General features: G+C 36.6%; 2 protein-coding genes across 3 annotated transcripts in view; one reads left to right on the top strand and one right to left on the bottom strand.

Moving 5' to 3' along the window:
• Window positions 1-12,365, top strand: part of SBSPON (somatomedin B and thrombospondin type 1 domain containing) — a 50,048-nt gene extending 37,683 nt beyond the window's left edge. The window contains exon 5 of the mRNA XM_072604866.1: window positions 11,409-12,365. Coding sequence (XP_072460967.1) covers window positions 11,409-11,526 — 118 coding nt within the window. The 3' untranslated portion in view covers window positions 11,527-12,365. The remainder of the gene's footprint in view (window positions 1-11,408) is intronic.
• Window positions 12,366-14,397: 2,032 nt separating this feature from the next.
• TERF1 (telomeric repeat binding factor 1) overlaps window positions 14,398-23,430 on the bottom strand; it is a 48,099-nt gene continuing 39,066 nt past the window's right edge. The window contains exons 10-11 of one of the 2 annotated variants that reach the window (XM_072604865.1): window positions 17,817-18,008; window positions 14,398-14,841 (exon numbers count right to left, since the gene is read on the bottom strand). In XM_072604865.1, the coding sequence (XP_072460966.1) occupies window positions 17,832-18,008 (177 nt within the window). In that variant the 3' untranslated portion in view covers window positions 14,398-14,841; window positions 17,817-17,831. The remainder of the gene's footprint in view (window positions 14,842-17,816; window positions 18,009-23,430) is intronic. The other variant, XM_072604864.1, reaches the window with a different exon arrangement.

Below are 23,430 nucleotides of genomic sequence, written 5' to 3'. Positions count from 1 at the left end.
AAGACTTCTATGAATTGATGCTGAGTAAAGGGAGCAGAAGCAGGTGAACAACTTATGCAGTTAATACTAAAAATACCAAGTATGTCAACTGACAAATTTTTTTTATTGTATTCATATATTTAAATGAAATTATAATTTTTCACTTTGAAATAAAAACTTTCACCTTATTCTCTTTTCTTTGCTTATGGATATTCAAAAATGCAGTGCAGCAATTCATATAATTTGGTATTTCTTATATTTTTATCTTTGTTAAAAAAAATGTTGTAAAGAAAATCATCTTTGAAATTTTTAGAAACTGTGATCACAGTGACTATCCATGACTTCAGAGGACTCATGATGAAACAGACTACTCACTTCCTGATAGAGAAGTAATAAATTCAGAGTGCTGACTGAGACACATGTATGCATATTTGTTGTTATTCAAACAAGACCAAAGAGGGAAACTGTTTTACTTGACTCTGTAATAGGGGATTTTGTTTTTCTTGCTTTTTCGATGGGGGAGAGTGGGAGAAAGAGGAGGTGGATCTTTATTTAAAAAGTGAAGGTTTAACTGAGTAAAGAAGTGATGAGGCTAGACCTCTCCTTTAGATAATCACTTTGTCAATTGTGTGAAGAATTGGTTGAAGTGGGAAGAAAGTTGAGACTGGGAAACCAATAAAGAAGCTATTACAGTTGTCCAGGAAAAAAAATTATAGGAGCCTGAATGAAGGTGGTGGCCAGATGATATGGAGGGGAGAAAGGTGGTGATAGAAATGATAACACCTGGCAACTGATCAGACATGTGGAATGAGAAAGACTGAGTAACTGAGTATAATGCACAATTGCTGATGTCCTGTGGGTTACTTTTTTTTCAAGGTAATAAGATTCACTTTGATATCCTTTCCCACTTCGTTAGATAACTTGATCAATCATTCAGGTATTTCTTAAGTGCCTACTATCTGACAAGAATTATTCTACAAAGTGGGGATAAAAAGAGAAAAGCAAAATGGCCTCTACCTTCAAAGAGCTTACATTCTAATTTAAGTCAACATGTACATATGCTGGTATTTGCAAACCCAAATAGATACACGATAACTACAAGTGCCTTGTATAGGAAGGCACTTGTGGTGAAGATTGGAGGAGTGTGGGATGACCAAGAAAGGTGCATGCAGAAGGTGGAGCTTGAACTTACCAGTCTGGAAGGAAACCAGGCATCCCAGGGAGTCGAAGGGAGGGGAGGGGGCGTTCCTGATATGAATTACAACCAAAGTGAAAGCAAGGAGACAGGAAATGAAATGCTGTGTGTAAGGAACACCAAGTAGACTAGTATGACTGGAGTGTAGAATGTGTTTCTGGAATGGAAGTCATGGGTGAGATGGTTCAATAGAGCCAAGTAATGAAGAGCTGTAAATGTTAAGAATTTATATTCCATCCTAGAGGCAATAGGAAGGCACTGGAGTAACACCATGAAAATTAAACTTTAGCAAAGTCATTTCACTGGTTCTAGGGAGAATGGATCCAGAGTGTGAAGAGACTTTAGGCTAGGAGGCTATTGCATTAATACAGATGAAAGATATTGAAGGCCAAAGCTAGTGGGTGGCCAAGGTCAGTTAAGAAAAGGTGAAGGATGGGGAATATACTGTAGAGATGGAAATGACAAGATTTGGTAGCTGTTTGAATATGTGTAGTGAGATGAAGTGAAGAGTTTAGAATGGTTAAGTGATTTGCCAAAGGTCACAGAGTTGCTATGTGTCAGAGAACAGAACTTGAACCCTGGTCTTGGCACTGATGCCAGCTTTATCCATCATACCATGATGCTCATCATCATCATCTTCATCATCATCATTTTACTATTATGACTATGACTACTTATGAAGCTGAATATTTTATAACCCAAACAAGACTTTTTTCAACTCAAACATTTGGATATGTGGGGTAGACTATTGAATTTTATTTTTAGATTTGGTCCAATGTACTATTCTGGCTAATTATTTTTGAATTCTGATTCTGTCATTGTATTAGCTATCCTCAGTTTTGCATATCTAGACATTAGACAAGCCTATGTGTCACCTGTGTACTTATTCATGTCACTGGTAAGATTAATCTACCATGATCTGTTCTTTAAAAAAAAATACTTTATTATGAATTTAATAAACATAAAAAAAGGGCATTTCTACATACAAAGTAGAACACAAGAAAAATTGCATAGAAAACTATAAATCTCTTTTCCATACCATTTGCTTTTTAAAAATCATAAACATGTTGCTTTCAGAACTGTCCAGCTTATCTCTAGTTTCTTCTGTTTTAATTTTAAAAATATTTCAATATCACTTTTTTTAGAGGGAGAGTCACCATTGCTGTGCCATTTTCCCCTCTGACCACCCCCATCTCCATTAACCACACCCTCCCCCCAAAAACCTCATGGTAAAAAATAATTGTGTAGATCATAACAAATTCATACCCTGGCCAGGTCCGAAATTTTTGTCTCTCTTGGTACTTTGATCACAGGATCAGTAGAAATGTGGTTGCTCATTGCTTTAATCAGAGTTCTTTAATCTTTCGGAGTTGTTTCTCCTTACAATGCTGTCATTATATAAATTTTTCCTCCAGTTCTGTTTATTATGTATCAGCTCCTACTTCTCAGGATTCTCTGAAATCGTCTTCAATCATTAGAGTGAAAAAATTCATTATATTCATATGCCACATTTTTTTAAGCCATTCCCTAAATTGTTAGGAGACCTCTTAGTTTCCAGTTGTTTTTTTTTTTCATTTTAATCATCCCTTCAGGATCAGGAAGTTTATTTTCTTTGTAGCTGTTCTCTCTCCCCCTTTAAAATCCCTTGTCCCGTCATCTTCTCCTGCTTTCTCTTTGAGTTTGGTGCATTTCTATACCTAACTATGTGTATGTGTTCAATCCAACTTTGTCTGGTTCAGGTAAGAGTGATATCCCTCTGCTGCCCGCTCTTCCCCACTTACTTCATCTTCTTTCTCAGTTCTACACTACTATATTCCTTTTTACCTACCCTTTTCTTTATCCTATTAAACTCCTCAGAACAGTGCACCCTAGGTCCGCTCTTTTCTTTATCTAACTCTGTTATTATGCTTTGAAAACATTAGAGTTTTGGAGGAAAAGTTGCTTATTCTCTCACTTTTGGAATGTTATGGAGCCTTTGATAATTTTACAGCCCTTTTGAATTGTTACAATAAATTTACCCAAGTTTCTCTCGATTCTTGTATTTTCATTTCACAGTTTTTACTCACCTCTAGCCTTTTTATCAGGAATGCTTGAAAATCCTGTTCCATTAAAGGTTCCCTCTCTCTCCCCCCCATCCCCTTTAGGATTTGCAGGTGAGCTGCTTCTCATGGTAAAGTTATTTTTTCTTTTTGAAATATTGTATTTCTTCTCTCCTTGTCTTTCTCTCCCTGTCTCCAACCAATTACAAATATGTATAATCAAGCAAACCATTTCTGCAGTGGCCATGTTAAAAAAAATCTCATTTTGCACAGAGTCCTTTACTTCTCTATCAGGAGGAGGGTAGCATTTTTAATCATACAGTCATCTGGAATCCTAGTTAATCATGTTGATCAGAGTCTCTGATTCTTTCAAAATTTGTTTAGCTTTGCTATATTATCGTTATCTAATGTGTTCTTTTGGCTCTTTTCACTTCACTCTGCCTCATTTCCTATAAGTTTCCCAGCTTCCTCTGAAGCCACTCCCTTAATCATTTCATAGGTTCCAGTAGTATTCCATCACATTTGCCATATTTTCTGTGTCATAATTTTTCTGCCATTCCTTAATTTATGAGCACCCTCCTGAATTTCCATTCTTTGCCACTTCAAAAAGAGGTACATTTTTGTTTTTCTTTAGAATTTATTTGACAATTCCTCCCTTAAAATATTCTCCCTCTAATTCTTCCTCTTCTTTCCTTGTCCCTAATTCTCCTCTCCTATTTTCCTGTTGAGTGAACTGTATTTCTATATCCAAGTGTGTGTGTCTGTATTCTTACTCCCTCTGTTTATCAGTTCAGATGAGAGTGAGGCTCGTGTCAGCTGCACTTTCTCCTCTGTCTACTTGCCCACCCTGATGGGTGAGATAATTTTCCATAACCTTCTTTTCCCTTCCCCTCTGTTTCCATTTTCTTAAGACCTTCAAGATATAAGAGAACTATTCTCAGGCCTTACCTAATTATATTTCCTGTACCTGATGTTGATAGGGTTCATAGAAGACACATATATCTTCTTATATTTAAATGGAAGCATAAACTGCTTTTTTTAGTCCCTTGTGATTGTTCATCCATGTTTGAACTTGGAAATTTCTATGTAGTTCTGTTGTTTTCATCAGGAATGTTTGGAAGTGATTTATTTCATTAAGCATTTTTTTTTCCTCTAGGTTTACATTCAGTATTCCTGGGTAAATTATTCTCAACTATAAACCTATGGTCTTGCCTTCTGGAATGGTGTATCCCAACCTCTCTGTTCTTTTATAGTGGTGACTGCCAAATGTATGTGATTCTCTATGAATATGGCTCCATGGTAGCAGAAAGAATTATTTTTTTCATTACTTGCAGTAGTTTTTCTTTGACCTGTAAGCTCTGGATTTTACTTATGCTGTTTTTGGGAATTTTAGTTATAGTACTTCTTTCAAGATATGACTAGTGGATTGGTCAGCCTGAAGAACATTGTGTATAGACCTCTGTTCTGCTCCTCCATTTCTCCTGGAGTTGTCGGGCAGCAAACACCACATCAACTGTTCATTGGCCCTTTCTGAGGCCACACTGGCTCTCAGGGAGATGACTGTCTTCCAGGTGAAGGATCAGCCTATTGAGTACTCTGGCAAGAATCTTGACAGCAGTGACTAAGAGACCTCTGTTGTGATTGTCCCAGGATAACCTCTTTCCTTTGCCTTTATAGAGATGGAAAATGGAGGCATCTTTGAACTCCTGGGGGATCATCTCCTCTTGCCATATAACTGGGAAAATTTTAGCCAGCTTCTGTATGAGAGTGGACCCCCTGCCTTGTAGATCTCAGCTGGAATAGAATCCGCAGCAGGCGATTTATCACACAAGAGGTGAATGGCATTCCAAATCTCTTCTTCAGTCGAAACTTCAGCTAGTGAGGGATTGACTTCAACTTGAGGTATAGTCAGTGGCTTCAACACCGATTGATGATGGTCTGTTGAGAACACTATGGAAGTGTTCAGCCCATCTCTTTAGGATCATGTCCTAAATTGTCGAGCATTCAAAATCCACTTCGGAGAGCACAACTCTGATGGGCTGGCCACACAGTTCAAATGCCAAATGTATGTTTGCCTAAAAGACTATTTTACAGAGAACCCACACAAGGTAGGCATTCACATGGTGGTCAGAAGAAGCAATACAAGGACACTTTCAAAGTCTCTAAAGAACTTTGGAATCGATTTCATGACATAGGAGATACCGGTGAAGGGTGCCCAGCATGGCATGCCTGCATGAAAGAAGACACGAGCTCTAAGAGCAAAGCAGAATTGCAGTAGCTCAAAAGAAATGTGACATGCACAAATTTAGAGAATCCACCCCAAATGTTCACATGAACTATTTGTGCCCAACCTGTGCTACAGCCTTCTGAGTTCATATTGGTTTTATCAGCCACAGTTACACACGCTGTAACTGGATTCAAACTTAGTGATGTCATTTTAGTCCTCTTCAAGAACAAACTCATTGATTCTAAGGGATCTGGTCAACTTTCTTTAAGATGGTTTCCAATATAATGTCTAGACTATTTACTATGGGCAAGGCAGTCAGGTAGTCCAGTGATCCTTCAATTTTTTCCTCAAATTTGTTTTCCAGGTCAGTTGTTTTTACTGTGAGACACTTTACAGTTTCTTCTAGCTTTTCAGTCTTTTGATTTTATTTTACTATTTCTTGTTGCCTCAGGGAGTCACTGATTCCTATTTGGTTCATTCTTATTTTCAGGGTGTTTGTTTCTTGGGCAAGGTTTTGTATCTCTTTGTGCCAAATGGTTAATTCCATTTTTTTCTTTCATAACTCTTTTGTTTTCTATTCCTTCCTCTAGTGCTATCATTTATAAAGATACTTTAGCACTTAAAAAAATCCTTTTGCTTCATCTTTTCCAGTAGTTCTAGTTAAATTTATGCCCAAGCTGAGTTTTTTTCCCCTCTGAGTCTCCGCTTGTATGTTCTGGTGTCATTCTTGTTTCTGGGTTTTTGTCTCGAGTAACCCCGACACCATAAGAGCTTTTCATGATGGGATTCTTCTTCTTCTTGTTCATCCTTCTAGCCTGCTTTCTGACTTTGCACTTGATGTTAGGGCTGGGCTCTGTACTTCTGGAGGGAAAGTATGACCTGGTTTGGTTGCTGCTTTCTTGGGGTTTGAGTATGATATAATTTCAGGATCTCTCAAGGAGAGATTGGGGCCCTGCAAGTTTTTAGTGCTTCCCAAGTGATCTGATCAATGGAAAAATCTGATTGCTGACTCTCCAGCCTCACTCCCAGTAATATCCCCCATCTGGGTGTAATGTATGTTCAGGTAAGACTAGCACTTCTGGTGTGAGGGTTCACATGATAAACCCAACTCTCACCTGTGGCTCCAAGAAGCTGTAGCATGTGTGCTCCAACACCCTGGTAAACTATTTTAACAACTGGGCTAAACCAAGGTTGAGGGTAACTGACAGGCCTCAAACATGTCAGTGAGTCAGGGAGGGGATGCCTACATTAAGCATGTGAAGACTCACCCCTGGTGCAATGGGCAGAGAAGAGTTTCTTCCAGTGGCTATGAAGACAGCTGAAGCAGGCGCTGTGGAGCTCTAAGAGCATAGTTAGACACTGAAGACACCAAAGTCATCCACTGCATCCTAGGCCATCACTAGTTGTCTTGACTTTTGTCTTGTCACTAAACTTTGATGACTCTGGAATAGAGAGTGCTCACCCAACCTTGGCTGGCTTGCTGTGGCAGGTGGGGATCTCACCCTGTGGTCAAAACACACACACACACACACATACACACACACTTTTGCAAAGCTAATTGGTACATGGAATGTGTACATACTTAAGGACAAGTAGTCTAGTAGACCTCAATGATGAACAGCTCTTATTGTGACAGAACTCAGTAGGTATCAAATAACAGCCCTAAGTGAAACAAGGCTGATAAATGAAGGCCAGCTTACCCAAGTCAGAGCTGGATACATGATTTTCTGGAGTGATCACAGTGAATGGCAGTGCCATGAAGACCATCATCAGTGCTGAAACCACAGATTGTATACCTCAAGTTGAAGTCAGTCCCTCTTTAGTCAGATTTTCAACTGAAGAGGTTTTGAATGCCATTCACTTCTTCTTTTGTGGCAAAGTGCCTTATGCTGATTCCATTCCAGCTGAGATTTTTTACATTTTTTTCATTTTATTTATTTTTAATGTTCTACAATCACTACCATAAAACTCAGACATACAATTCTATATAGGATCTACACATACATTCCTATTGAATACATTTCCACTATAGTCATGCTGTGAAAAAGAACTAAAATAAATGGGAGAAATCATATAACAAACCAAAACATAATACGCACACACACAAAACAAAACAAAACAAAAAATGATCTGGTACATTCTGTGATTGAATTCCATAGTTCTTTCTCTGAATGTGGAAGGCATTTTGCCTTAGAAGACCATTGGGAATTTTTTTTTTTGATGTCCTTGCATTGCTATGAAGATCCAAGTCTACCATAAAAAAACTCTTGCACACTGTGGTCGTTGCTGTGCACGAAGTTCTCCTGGTTCTGCTCATTTCACTCAGCATCAGATCATATATGTCTTTCCAGGTCTCTCTGAAGTCTTCTTGTTCATCATTTCTTATGGCGCAATATTATTCCATTACATTCATATACCATAATTTATTCAGCCATTCCCCCATTGATGGGCATCCCCTTGATTTTCAGTTTTTGGCCACTACAAAGAGTGTTGCTATAACTACTTTTGTACATATGGGACCCTTTCCCATTTTTATGATCTCTTGGGGATACAGTCTTAGAAGCGATATTGCTGGGTATGCACATTTTTGTAGCCCTTTGGGAATAGTTCCCAACCGCACTCCAGAATGGTTGGACGAGCTCACTGCTCCACCAACAATGAATTAGTGTTCCAACTCTCCCACATCCTCTCCAACATTTATCATTTTCCTGTTCTGTCATGTTTGCCAATCTAATCGGTGTGATGCGATACCTCAGAGTTGTTTTGATTTGCATCTCTCTAATCCAAAGTGATTTAGAGCAGTTTTTCGTATGATCATAGATATCTTTAATTTCTTCCTCTGAAAATTACCTGTTCATATCCAGTTGAGATTTACAAGGCAGGGGGTCCACTACTCATACAAAAGCTAACTAAAATTTTCCGAGTTATATGGCAAGAAGAAATTATTCCCCAGGAGTTCAAGGATGCCTCCATTTTCTATCCCTATAAAGGCAAAAGGAATAGGTTATCCTGGGACAATCACAGGGGAGGTGGGGTGTCTCTCAGTAACTGCTGTCAAGATTCTTTCCAGAGTCCTCCTTAATAGGCTGATTCTTCACCTGGAAGATGGTCATCTACCTGAGAGCCAGTGTGGCCTCAGGAAAGGCTAAGGAATGGCTGATAATAGTGTTTGCTCCCCCACAACTCCAAAAGAAATGTCAGAAACAGAAGTCTGTATACAGTGTTCATTGATCTGACCAAAGCCATGAGGGACTGTGGAAAATTACAGTAAAATTTGGGTGCTTTGAGAAGTTCATCAGTACTGTATCAGTTTCACAATGGCATGCTCGCCCAGGTTCTGTGGGACAATGTTCTCGCACTTTCCCAATCACCAGTGGAGTAAAGCAGGGCTGTATGCTTGCTTCCATGCCTTTTAGCATGATGTTTCCAGCAACGTTGTCAGATACCTTCAACAAGGATGAAAAGGATCTCAAAGTCAGCTACCGCACTGATGCTAAGTTATTCAATTTGGAAGCCTACAAGCCAAGACCAAAGTGGAGGAAGAGCTGGTGCCTGAGTTTTGTTTGCTGATGGTTTTGCATTCATTGCTCTGAAAGAAAGTGAAGAGGTATTAGCATATATTTGCCTAAAAGACTATTTTACAGAGAACTCACACAAAGCAAGCACTCTCGTGGAGCTCAGAGGAGCTACAAGGACATTCTCAAGGTCTCTTTGAAGAACTCTAGCATCGACTGCATGACATGGGAAACACTGGCAAAGGACCACCCAACATGGTGAGACTACATCAAAGAAGGTGCTCTGCTCTGAGGAAAACAGAATTCCAGTAGTTCAAAAGAACATGAGATGAGCAGATTTAGAGACATCTTCACTCCAAATGTTCAAGTGGACTCTTTGTGCTTGACCTGTGGTGGAGGTTTCCAAGTTCATATTGGTCTGATCAGTTGGACACACTACCTTAACTCTAACTTAGTGATGGTATTTTGGTCTTCTTTGAAAAGAAAGGATAATAACTAACCAACAAATCTCCCACTGAAGTTCTTCAAGTTCCTAACTCAAATTTAATTCTGAGTAATAATGGACTGCTGCTTGACTCAACCATCTGGGAAGCTCTGCTGGTTCAGAATAACAGAATGGAAAGCTTCCGTTTGGTCTAGGAATACTACCCTGGTTATTCTTTTGGAGTCATCAGATTGGGCTAGAAGCTGGAACTAAGAAGCTGCTCTGCTCCTGTGATCTGAGCTGTACCACTGCTGCTTGCTTTGTGCTTCAGGTTTTTAGAAGCAAGATTACTTCAGTCCACTTTGGATCTGTGACCAGGCACTTATAGTGAACAAAGCTGCTACTTGGCACCTGACTTCTTGCCCTGGTGTACAGGCTCTCCCACTATAGGAATGCTTCCTGTATACAACTTCTGGACAGATACCTTCTCCAATGTCTGCAGACTCTGTTTCCCTACCAGGGTTGGGGAACCTGCAGCCTCTAGGTCCTCAAGTACTCAAGAATCCAACAAAGTTGTTCTGGGAAGTTTGGATTCTTGAGTACTTGAGGACCTAGAGGCTGCAAGTTCCCCACATCTGTGAAGACCTGGACTGGAAAAATCACTCAGTGGATTTCTCCATCAGAATTTGGTCTGGTGCAGTTATATCCTTTTGGAGTTTCTGTGGGGGTAGTGGTGGTTTACTGTATTGTTTCTTGTTATTCCATCATCTTAGTTCCACCTCTTTGGCAGTTTTATTTCAATATTTCCTACTATGTATAGCAGGCACTACTACTTTTGTGATCCTGTGATTTTCTGAACTGAAACTCCTTTCTTTCTGCCTCCTGTATTTTTTTTTTTTGATGTGGAAACATTTTGACTGATATTCTTGACTTTTCCTTTTGGGAATTCTTTAAGGAAGTGATAGGAATAGTTTTTCTGTTTTCACTTTGGCTTCTAGTTATAAGAGCTGGATAATTTTGTCATTTATGATTTCTTAAAATACAATGTCCAGGCTCATTTTTAAAAGTCTAGTTTTTAGGCAGTCTAGTAATTCTGAAATCATCTGATGAGATTTCCAGCTGAGTTATTCTTATATCAGATCTACTATTTTTTCAGTCTTTTAATTTGTACTATTTCTTACTGTCTCATGGAGTCATTGATTTTGCTTGGTCAATTCTAATTATCAAGGAGTCCTTATTTGGTTAATTTTTCTTCAAACTTTTATTCCATGTTTGTTTCATTTCTTCTAGATATTCATGTAGTCATTACAGGTATTTTCTTCCTGTCTCTGCTTTCAGTTGTCAGCAAAGCACTCTTTCTAGGTTGGATTTTTGAGTATCTTTAGGCATTTTGACATTTATTGTAATTCTTTGTAGTGATCTATATTTTCTTCAATTCATTCATATTTCTAGCCTTAATTATTAGCATGTGCTAGGAACACGCTTTGCTTTCTGCTATGCTTGAACTTAACCTAGGTCACTGGAGTTCCTACATCATCTCTCAGAGTTAGGCCGTTCTGGGTCTTTGAAATTTATAGTGGTGGTTCTTCAGGGCTGTTTGTCATGACTTTAAACTGAGTGCCAGGAAGTCTGGGGCCCAAAGTCCTGGGATGTCCCAGATTGAATATTGCCACGTATGGCCACACTCATTGGTCCATCATCTTCTCCCTCCTCAGCTCTGTCCCAACACCCTCACTCCCAAGGAAAACAACCCCAACAAAATCAACTTAAAATAAGATAATGTTTTATTTAGGCTTCTGCTAGTGTTAATTTGTATTTCCTGTACCCAAATGCCAGATTTGGTAGAGTGTAGTCATCAAAGAACGTGCTAAGAGGTATGAAGAAATCAGCCTGGAACAAATGTTTTCCTTAGCTATACCACAAGGCATAAAATCTCTATGTGAATGTTTAAAAAGTCAGCTCTCAACTAAGATAATCAACATCAAATTTTATCTGGTTTAGTGACATATTTTAAAAAATATTGTTTCAGAAATCAAACTCTTCATTGGCAAGCTATTGGTAATCCTCGATGCCAAGGAACATGGAAAAAAGTTCGGCGAGTGGACCACTGCTCATGTCCAGCTGTGCACAGTTTCATTTTTATTTAGAGTTTAAGGAGTTTTAAAAAATTGTGAATATTTTTAATATCATAAGGAACATTTAACACATTTCACAAATCTTAAAAAAAAAAATCTGCTGTGTGTGCTAAACATTTAATTGTCATGCTTTCAAGAAAATAAAGGAATAAAGAAGAGACTTGTGCATAGAATCCAGTCTCAAAATAGTTGACTATCCCACATCACTGCTGTGGTTTGGAGGATCTGAGATCTGTCTATACAAAGGTCGCTTCTATGGGGTCTCTTCGGTGGGAAGTCTATGAGACACACATGATGTACACTTATATTGCATTGAAGCTATTGTCCCACAACCAACAAGGATATTTACACTTTAAGTCATATTAAGATTTTTTTTCCATGTCAAAAATCTCCTTTAAGTTTCCTAAATAGTTAGGAACATTTCCTACTTTGTATTGGTCCTTATTCTCAAAAACTTTTCAGACAGAATGATTTATTTAATCTTTCATAAGCACTTTATAAAAACATACACTGATCTGCTAAAGTTTTACTGGAGAAAGTAAATGGACACTAATGTTTCTGATAGACAAGAACAATCCAATGTTAATTTGAGGGGCAACAGAATTTACTTCTTATATTGAGTCATGAAGGAAACTTAGGAGTGGAGTAATTATGCCAGTTATAGAATTTCACTTTCATTAGCATCCAAGAAACATTTCAACTGTAAGAATTAAGTGCCTCAAAAAATCTCAAAACTCCCACAGGGAGAGTTTTAAACCATGGGACCTTGTTTAACAATGTGATCGCTTTATCTTTAAGAAATTGAAAAGATCCTGTTTAAAAGCTGAAATAAAAATACTACTTTTGTTTCCTGTGCATGGTTTTCTTTGGGATAAGAAACAGTTGAGACTACAGAGGGCTGACAGTCCATTCACTATTACTATTATTACTGTCATCCCAAAACAAAGTAAATTATTACTTCCTTTTACTCAGGTCGGTTAAGAATGTATTAGACACCTACTGTTTGCCAGGCAATGTGTTGAGTGGCTGGGGCTAAAAAAGAGAAAATTCCTTCAAACAGGACCTACACTATAATATGAATGTAATGAAGTAAATACTGCCTGGAAAAATGAGTATTAGGAGGTTAAATGACATAAGGCCACAGAATAAGGTGGCAGAATATTAAAGTTTTAAACTCTGCCAGTTACTTGCCCTGATGGGAATTCTTATCTCTGCACTTAATACAAAGAATGGAAATATTTACATGAACTGATGCAGAGTGAAGTAAGCTGCATATAACATATGACTATACCAATGTAAATGGAAAAAAAAAACACAAAACAATTTAGAGTGAATGTTGCAAAATAACAGAAAAAAAGCCTGGCCCTCAAAAGGAAATATAAGATGTTCCCTCTCACTCCTCTGCAGAAGTGTAAGGTCCTTGGGCATGGAACACTGCATAATTTTCAGGATTTTTAAGATGTATTAATTAGGATTTGCTATTTTTTCTCCTTTCATTTTTTCCCTTATTATATGAGATGACTGGTGGAGAGGGAAAGGAAGAGAAGGATCTTGGGAAAAACTTAGAGAACGTAAAAACAAAAGATATCAATAAACATTTTTTTTAAAAAAAAGCACAGGAAAAAAAGACTAAAAAGGTAAGGAAAACGAGAGTAATTTTGAATTAACCACTTAACTGAACAGGAAAAAGAAAGGGAAAAAAGGGAATAATTATATAACAAAAGGGGAGAATAACAAGTAAAACTAGGGAAAGGGTTGACAAATAGGAGGGGTTGGGTTTGAGGATGAGAGCAAGAGAACCTGTAAGAAGAGAGCTGCCTAGGTTAAGCAAAAATTATCATAGAAACGAGAAAAAAAAGCAACTTGATTTGGAAAAAAAAACAACAGAAACAAATAGAGGAAAATATAAACTTATCACATAATTTGAAATACAAATGGATTAATGCAATAAAATGGAAGCAAGTCACAGAATGGAGTAAATTCAAAACCTTACAATCTGTTGCTTACATGAAACACATCCCTAAGACAAAAACATGTATTGACTAAAAATGAGAGGCTAGAACAAAATTTACTATGCACATGGTTAATCAAAAAAAAAAAAAGAAAAGAAAAAGGCAGAAGTTGCTATCATGCTATAAAGTGATAATGGGAAGGGAATAAGCACTTATGAGCATTCTATGGGCTAGGTATTATGGGAAATGCCTACAAATAATTTCATTTGATCAACAAATCAACTGTGTGAGGTGGTTGGTATTTTACAGCTGAAGAAACTGAAGAGGAAAGACGTTAAGTGACCTGCCCAGAATTACACAACTAGTAAGTGTTCAAGGTGGCATTTGAACTGAGGTCTCAGGTCAGGTTTTCCTGACTCCAGGCCCAGCGTTCTCTCCATTGTGCCATTCAGCTGCCAATATAAACAGAAATCAAGAAGAAAATTACATTATGCTTAGTGGTTATCTCAAAACTCATGTTCTGTGTTGTCACTGTTTAATTGTTTTCAGTCACGTCCGACTTTCTGTGACCCTATTCAGTGTTTTCTTAACAGATGCTGGAGTTGTTTGCCATTTTCTTCTTCAGTGGGTCCCCATTATACAGATGAGAAATTGAGGCAAACAGGGGTTAAATGATTTGCCCAGGGTCACATAGCTAGAAAGTGGCTGAAGTCACATTTGAACTCCTATCTTCCTGACTCCAGGTCAAGTGTTTTATTTACTGGGCCACTTAGATGACCAAGTAATTTTTTTTTAACTGTACATCACCCCCTAGCAACCTGAGCTAACTGAAATGACCCTTCATCAACTATAGCATTTGTTTGTGTAGGAGCATAATAAAATGGTACTACTTCCTTGCCCTATGGCTAAGAACTCTTACCTCATCTTCCACTTTTTTAAAAAGCTCAGTTTTATTTTATTTGCAGTTCCAAACTTTCCCTTTCTTCCCACCCCCACATACTGACAAGTGAAAAAAACTCTCCAACCCCCCCCCCCCCCGCAAAAACCCAAATCATTACAAATATGTAGTTATGGAAAATAAATCCCCACATTACTCATGTCCAAAAACAGCAAGGAAGAAAAAGGAAATATGCTTCAATCTGCACTGATCACTTCTCTCTCCGGAGGTAGATAGCATATTTCATCACGAGTTCTTCGAAACTGGGATTGGTCGTTGTGTTGATCAGAGTTCCATCTGATCACTGCCAGTCGCCTTGACCTATTTCTTGCTGCTGTACTCCGATGACTCTGGAGGAGAGAGTGAGGCTGATGACTGCACAGCTCCGTCTCACTTCAATTCATTTGCAAGTCTAGACTTCCTCATGTCATAGATCCTCTGTTAGAAAACAGAGGATCAACAACAAATCAGAGTTCCTAAATCTTTCTAGTATCTTTATCATATAAAGTGTTCTCCTGGTTTTGTTCATTTTACTTTGTATCATTTCATATAAATCCTCTCAGGTTTTTTTGAAACCACTCCCTTCATCATTTCTTACACCACCATAGTATTACATCACATTCATATACTTTAGTCATTTCCCAATAATACGCATCCCTTCAATTTCCAATTCTTTGCCACCACAAAAAGAATGGCTATAAATATTTCTGCACATTTGGGTGGGTCCTTTTCACTATTTCTTTGGTCCCTTTGTAGTGGCACTGCTGGGTTGAGGGGTATGCAGTTTATTAACTAGGAAATCAAAAGAGGGGGGAAAACAGTCCCTGCCTTTAATGAGATTAAGGACAATTTGGGGTGTAGAGAGGAGATGGGACATGTACACAAACGAACATGATGCAAGGTAGACTTTAAAGTGTTTCAAGAAAATGGAGAGCACTTATTTTCTGAAGGGGAGCTGAAATGAGGGAAGGTTTCTTTTAAAAAGTTGCATCTGAGCTATATCTTGAAGGAAGATAGGGATTTCCAACAGGCTGATATACTGAAGAAAGGCTATTAATAGTTGGGGGATGGTGTACATAAAAACATGGAGGTAAGAACAGTTACTAGTTGAGTTTATCTAGAAGACAGTCCTTGAAGGGATGAAATAAGGGTGAAAACATAAGATGGCAGAGACTGGTCCTTAATGCCAGGTTGTAGAATATATTTTATATTACAGAGAAAATGGGGCAACTGAAGGAATTGAATAGGGAAGCAATACAGTTTGACTTGTGTAGATAACTACGAACTGGCAGAGGTAGGCAGGTATGGCATGATAGTCTTAAAAGTCAGGGAGACCTGAGTTTAAATTCAACCTCAAAAACACTTACTAGCCAGGTAAATCACTTAGCCTCACAGCAGTGTTGTGAGGATCAAATGGCAAAAGTAAAATGCTATTTAGACTCTGAAGCACTACAACGTGTTCACTATTGCTACTGATGTTATTGGTACTACTCTAAGGATAGATTGGACAGGGTAGAGAATGGAAGAAATGGGTTTATCATCATAATTTGGCAGTGATATAAGCAATATGAAAGGAGAACATGAATTATTTTCCAGGTAGAATAAACAAGATTTGGTCATTGATTGAACTGAAGTGAGAGAGTCTGTATGGGGAAAGAGATGAAAGAGCTAGGTAACACTGAGGTTGCAAGCTTAGGGTAATCTTAGAATCTTAGAAATGGTGGATGGGGCAGGGCAGGTTTTGTGAGGGCAGAACAGATTATTCTGTACTTTTTAATTTTTAAGATGGCAAAGGGACAGCCATATGGAGAGTCCCTTCTGGGTATTTATATGGCTCTGTTATCAAATAGAGCCCCTCTACTCCCTTATCAAGCTCATCCATTCACATAGCTGTAATTGTTACCTCTAAAGGAAATGATTACAAATCTACCTATGTAGTCTCAAACTGTTTCCCAAACTTTTTTTTTTACACACCCACACATATTTATATGAAGAAGTCCTAGTAGTACTTTAAACTTCACATGCCACAAACTTAAATCATCTTTCTCCAAAAACCATTGACTATAATACTTTTGTTACAATGTCCTAACTTCTTGGGTGTGTTCCATTTTCAGCTTCCTTTTGTGTATTGTCTTCCACCATTAAAAGGCAAGCTTCTTGAGAGCTTTTCAAGTTGAATTTAGTATTACCAAATATGCTTAGCACAGTGCTGGACATATCACAAGCACTTAATAAATGCTTGTTGCTTTATGCATAGAAAAACATTCTGACACGCCAAGAGGCTTTAAACTGCTCAAGGGGCCCAAGACACAAAAAAGGTTAAGGGCTCTTGTGCTGTACGTTTTTATAATGTAAGCTGACTGAAGCAAAGGGGGTGAAGAAGTGAGTCAGTCATCAGTCAGGCAATAGAGTTTGGAATTTGTGCACATTCAAATACCTAGCAACAATATGAGGATTGGAGTTTTTCATTTAATAATACACAATTTTAACAGCAAAAGGGCTGACTGAATTTTTAAACAGGAAATGGAAAACACACAGTCACAACTATTCCAATGTGTCTATAAACTCCAATCTCTAATACTTGGCAAGGCAATTCTAGAGTTACCATGAATAAATTTCACGTTATTTTTTTCCTGGTTTAATGATTTAACAAAGAAAAACATTCTAGCTAGTCCAACTAACTTGTTGTACTCATGTATACAATTAAGTCATTCTGTGTGTTTCTTGACCAAGACATTACGAACAAAATACTTGAGGTGAACAAAACAGGCAGTAATGATTCCAAGAGTTATTCTAATCAATTTTCACCTAAGTGATATTAAAATTGTTAATTTGATCTATCAGAGTTCATTTCTAGTACAATTAATATTTTCCTGTACTATGTTAAATAAAATCACAGAACTTGATAATTATGATGTATGTTTTCATATTACAAGTCAGAACAAAGTCAAAACCAAGCTGTTGTATAAGAAAATTTATTAGTCAATATTTTGTTATCTTAGGTATGTAATTTATTACCTTCAACCTTCCTCCTTATATGAAAACATACCATGCATAGAAATAACACTGTATATTTACGATTTTATCAATGAGACTTTGAAAGGGACACACTGAAGCCATAAAGTCAAGCAACTGTATCTTGGCAGAATATTACTGTTCAATGACTCAAAACATTCAAATTTTGTTTGGTAGATTGTTCCCCCCAGACTCTTCTATATTAAACTGAGCAAAATGATAGTAAGTATGTGGCATGGTGCAAAAATGGCAGTGTTAAGAAGCCTGTCCATTGACACTGTTCCACAGAACAGTGGAATAACAGTGCTATCCCATGAAAACATTTAAACATTTCAGAATGCAACATCAACTGCTAAAACAAACCAAATGATCCAGATGCTTTTCCTCATTTAACCCACCTTTTAGGAACACATTCAGGCCTCATTGTCTGAAGAAACTAATTCTAACTTCTTCAAAGTTCGCCACCTGTCCTTTAACATAACATTCGTTCGATTGCAGAATGTGTAAGTTGAGAGAATTTTCTGCCAACGTCCCTCTCCGTATTTTTTCACCCCTGATTTCAATTTATTGTCTTCATCCCAACTCCATGTCTTTAGACAAAAAGAGAAAATAAGTTTACACTATTGTTCATGATCCTTTACTATGTATATTCCTAGATTCTATACTGTACCACTACTGTCCAATTTCAACTATTTTGGTGATTTAAAATAAAATTTATTGATTAAATATATGGAAACCACAATTCTTCCAACAGAGTACTTACTGCTGGAAGAATTGTAACAAAGACCATGGCAGTAGTATATGAAAAGATTCAGAGATCTGTTTTCAAAATTCTTTAAAGACAAAACTCAAAAAACTATGGTTATAGACTCATCAAAACTAAGGATTGAACTCATTTCAATAATTAATACTTATTTCCAGTAGTGGCACATTCTCCACTATGGTTAATCAAGTAGTTCCTCCTCTTCCTCCTTTCCTCCACCAATACATGTGATATAATTCTCATAGCAAAGAAAACCTAGAAATTTTTCTTTGCTATGAGAATTTTGTTTCATTATTATTATCTCAAATTATTATTTATCTCATTATTATGTTACCAAAAGCAATTTATCAAATATTGGTATATTGCATTTTTAAAAGGATAAACTATTTTCCACAGATAGATATAATTACCTTGTGATCAGTTACTAAAATATTCATCCCTAAGGTGACCAATATACACATTTCAGCTAGGAGGCTATTTCTTTGATAGGAAAAGGAATTATGGAATAATCTTTTACTTGCTTTCTTACTTATTAAGTCCAGATTTATGACAATCCCTTCACATATATTTTGACCTGGGAGCACCAAACATATCTGCAAAAAACAGGTAGTCAGTGCTATATAATACAGCCTATGATTATGTGCTGGAAAAAAAAGCTAGCTGGCTAACATGGAGACTAAAATATTACCGTATTAGAATGGTGCTCTAAACAAATGAGCCAGTAAGCAACAGACAAGAGTACTTACTTTAAAGCCCTTTACTGTTTTAGATGAAGCCAATCAGTAAGGAGAGAAGAATTCTTATAGCTTCTGAAAGAGGGGAAGATTCCAGAGGCATAGAAAAAGAAATCTGACATTTTAAAGGTATCTAGGAAAATATTAATAATTACTGAATCATTTACCCATTTTCCTACCTGAAAATTTTTATTACAATAAACTACATATAAATCAATGGCATTCATAAAGGCATGAAAAAGAAACAAGCGTGTTCCTGTGAATGATATTATATAGCAGACTTTTATACACAGAAAAGAATGGAAGGTGTAAAGAACACAATATCCTAATAGACTTGTTTGTTGGTTATAAAAAACCATTTGATTCAACAGAGCAAAATGTTGTCTCACTCACACTTACGACTCCTGAAAAGATGTAACAGACCTAACTGCTTGCTTGATGACCGTGTGAGATGAAGGAAGGCATAAAACAAGAAGACCTATGCCTGAGAAAGGTGTTTGCCACCATTCCAGAAAAACTGCATCATATCATAACACCAAAATCAAAGAAATATCCCCTACATGGCTATGTCCTTCAGAAGCTCAGATCTGTGGATGACATTGTGCAGGTTGCATCAATTCCTGTAATACAACAAAACCTCATAAAGAGATCAATAATCACTCATGAATTATAGCCATTAAGCTACACTGGAAAAAACAAGTGGAAAGGAATTTCTGTTGTTTATAATAGATGAATGAACTACCCATAGAACCTGTCCATTAGGATATATCTTGAACAATGAGCAGAACCCCATAACTAAACAAAAGAGAAAAGCAGACTGGGTTATGTATCTCAACTAAACAAGACCCATTTTTAAAACAAGTAATCTGTTGATGTCATATGGTAGTGAGTGATAGGCGGCACTTAGCAATCAAGAAGTGTGCAAGAACAGCAGTATTCAAAGGATGTCATCAGAAAGATATGTAAGCAAAAAGGATGGACTGATCACTTGACAAATGCAAGAGTAACTGAGAGATAGCCTGGGTATTCCATGCAATATCAAGAGAATGAGGAAAATATCAATGACATGATAGGTGTGCCCACAGTGATGGACATATGGGAACATAAACAAATGCCATATAGGATGAAACGAAATTCATTAAGAGAATGTACCTACCTTGATGAAATCATAGATTTTCTCAAGGAAATTAGACCTTTTGTTTTTGGGAAACATAGCAGTAACACATAAAGTTTTATTCTGAAATTCAACTAAAGCAAAACTTTCATAAGAAAAAACATTTCATAAGTAGATGATGAATTTGATGAATTCTACAGACTGTCAACTAATATATTCCTGTTACAGCAAAAACTACTGGAAGGGTATTATTTTGAGTAATTATTTTATTTCTGACCTTTGGAATTAATACTGCTACCACATGAGATTCTAACAAGTATATGAAGACAACTCACATTCCTCGTAAGTCTTCTCTTTACACTAAGAAGACCCAGTTTCTTCAATCATTTTTCACAATTTTTTTGTTTGTACATTTGAAATGTTGCTTTAGAGTATGGATTCTTAAATTTTCTTTGTAATGGATCTCTCTTGATAGTCTGGTGAGGCCAATTATAAAGGGAACCAATTATATTGAAGAGTATAATTTTTTCCCATCTAAATTCATGGACTCACTGAAAGCTATCCATGGATTCCATCACCTCTGAAAACCCTTTCACCACATCACCAGAGGTACAGCAAGAAAAGATGTTTTTATAGCAAAGTTGAAACTCTGTAAAAGATGAGTAGTATAACATATATAAATAGATGTGCAGGTTATATTTCTTTGTTTTGTTCTGTAACTTATGCAGTTATTTTATGTTCTCCCCATTTTTAAAAAACATGTTTATTTAAAGTTCTGAGTTCCAAATTCTATCCCTCCCTTCCTCCCTCTCTCAGATAGTAATCACATATAGGCTGTACATATGCAAATATATAAAACATTTCCATATAAGTCAATATGTACAAGAAGACTCAAATATAAGGAAAAAACAAAGTGAAAAACAGCATTACTTCAGAATGTATTCAATCAATAGCAGATCTTTCTCTGGAAACAGACAACATGCATCATCATTAGTCCACTAAGACTGCTTTGAATCATTTTACTGCTGAGAAGTCATTCACAGTGCTTCAAACAATATTGCTGTTTCCATGTATCAAGTTCTCCCAGTTCTGTTTACTTCACTATGCATCAGTTCATATAAGTCTCGAGAGGTTTTTCTGAAGTCATTCTGCTTGTTCTTATAGCAGAATAATAATAATCCATCACAGTAGTATACCACAGCTTGTTTAGCCATTCCCCAATTGATGGGCATCCCTTTGATTTCCAATTCTTAACATATTTCTAGAAAGAAAATGTGTCCCAAATAACTGGCTTAAAATAGTTTTGGAATAAGACTCACTATTAAATCAAGGACTATGAGTAATCTCTTCAAATATTCTAATTTGTTTTTAGATTTCTATTACTGCATTAAAAGTATATTTTTCAATTCAGTTTTGAAGATGACAAATATGTTTTCACATTCTAAACAAACTAGAAACCCTTGTTCTGGAAAACCAGTTTAACTTTAAAGGCACTGACTTGCCCAAACTTTACAGCATAATGACTATTAAGAGTGTAACAGAAGTTTTAGAAAGCATTACATAATAAAATATTACTAGAATAGTGAGAAGTATTATATTACAATAGGCCAGGCTTTGCATAATTTTTCCAGCGTTTAAATATTTTGACAGTAAGAGACTATTATAGATTTCTAATATCAAAACGAATCAGAAATTTTTGTATTTTGTTCATAACATTACTTTCAGCATTAGAAAATTATATGCTGGTAATTACTAGAGGCTGTAATTATGTATAAAAATCTTTCTAAAATTACATTTATAATAATATACCCAAGACTTCTGATTGTTTGGAGACAGCAAGTCCTGACATCTACCAAGCAAAAGAAGTTTTGAGCACAAGCCTGGCAAGAGAACAGTCTACTAAAAGTTATCATGACCAACTATAGGAAGGTTCCCAGCAGAAGGATATTCATGGGGTGATGGATTCTTTAGACATGTTGAACCATGGGGGGGGAACGCAAACTACTTCTCAATCCAGTGTATTGAGTTTAATCAGAGAGGATCATGGAAGGGAGGAAGCTGATGTTAAGAATCACACAGTAATCAAAATGGTTAAAGACATTCATTTAACTGCTGACACTCAACAAGTTGATATGCTGAGAGGAACTAAACTGCAACTACACTTACTATTTTTGCTATAAATGAAATCAGAATATATGTAGTAACAGAAGAATAGGTCAGATAATTTCCTCAGATAAATGAATTAGTGAAGTTGATAAAGAAATATTTTGCAGACAAGCTGGTGATCTCACTTTGAACATCTCATACATGACCATAAACAAAATGACAATGATGGTTGTAATTTTATGACAATGTATTGTGGATGAGGTAGGGAGATTATATGAAGTCCTTGTTTTTAGTACAAAGGTGGACACAAGGGAGAATAGTGAACAATATTAAAATTAAAATATGTGTGGCAAGTTATTCAGAACTGTCACATCCATAAACCATGATTATTTAAGAGTCAGAACAAAACTCTACATAGGAACTGTTAAGTACAAAAGCTCTGTTGAGAAGAAAGGGGACAGATTGACTCGCGATGCCAAAGTATTGGGGCAAGTCACAGGCCAAACATTATTGCTCTCTTAAGCTCTCTAAAATATACTATCAAGGCCCTGGCACAGGGAAATAAGATCACAGTTCACTATACAATCTATGAAGACAAAACTGAAAGATTCTGGAGAAGGAATTGAAAGTGGGACAATAATGACTTAAGAAAAAGCAACTTCTCAGACAATAGCTAATAATCTCAACATTGGCAACCAAACCATAATTTGGATTAGCCTAAGACAGAACGATGCACTGAGGTCAAACAGTTTCAGCACAGAGGAAGCTAATCACTAGTTTTGGTAGAAGTATGATAACATTATTCTTGGAAAATATCCAGTTGTCTATGAAAAGGTCAATTAAAATTATCTAAGTGATTTTTTTAATGTCAGAAGGTTCTGAATGTGAAAAGGGCTACATGGCATACAGAAACAAAACTGCCAAAGTTAAGTAGGTGAAGAAAGATCATTGGTTATTTCTTAATAAATTGTATGTGTATAGTCACATAAATTAATAACAGAAAATTTCAAAACTGACATCAGATTAGAGGGCTCTGTGGAATCCTATCAGCTTCAACCTAAAAAATGATAAGCTGTTGAAATATGAACAATCAGAAATGGATGAAAGACTAAACTTATAACTTGAGATATTTAATCGATATAAAACTAATGACATAAAGATGAGGCTAAGAGAACAGAAGATATTTTGGTCAGTAAAATACAATGTTCTTGTTGATCTGAAAGAAAAGGCAGCTAAAGGAATTTCCTTTTCGAGTATAAATCTCATTAGTCAAATCATTAAGGAAATGAAGGATG

The sequence above is a fragment of the Notamacropus eugenii genome, chromosome 4, assembly GCF_028372415.1.
Source record: "Notamacropus eugenii isolate mMacEug1 chromosome 4, mMacEug1.pri_v2, whole genome shotgun sequence".
Classification (NCBI taxonomy): Eukaryota; Metazoa; Chordata; class Mammalia; order Diprotodontia; family Macropodidae; genus Notamacropus; species Notamacropus eugenii.
Note: the sequence above shows the minus strand (reverse complement) of the source record. Positions and strands in the feature narration are given on the sequence as shown.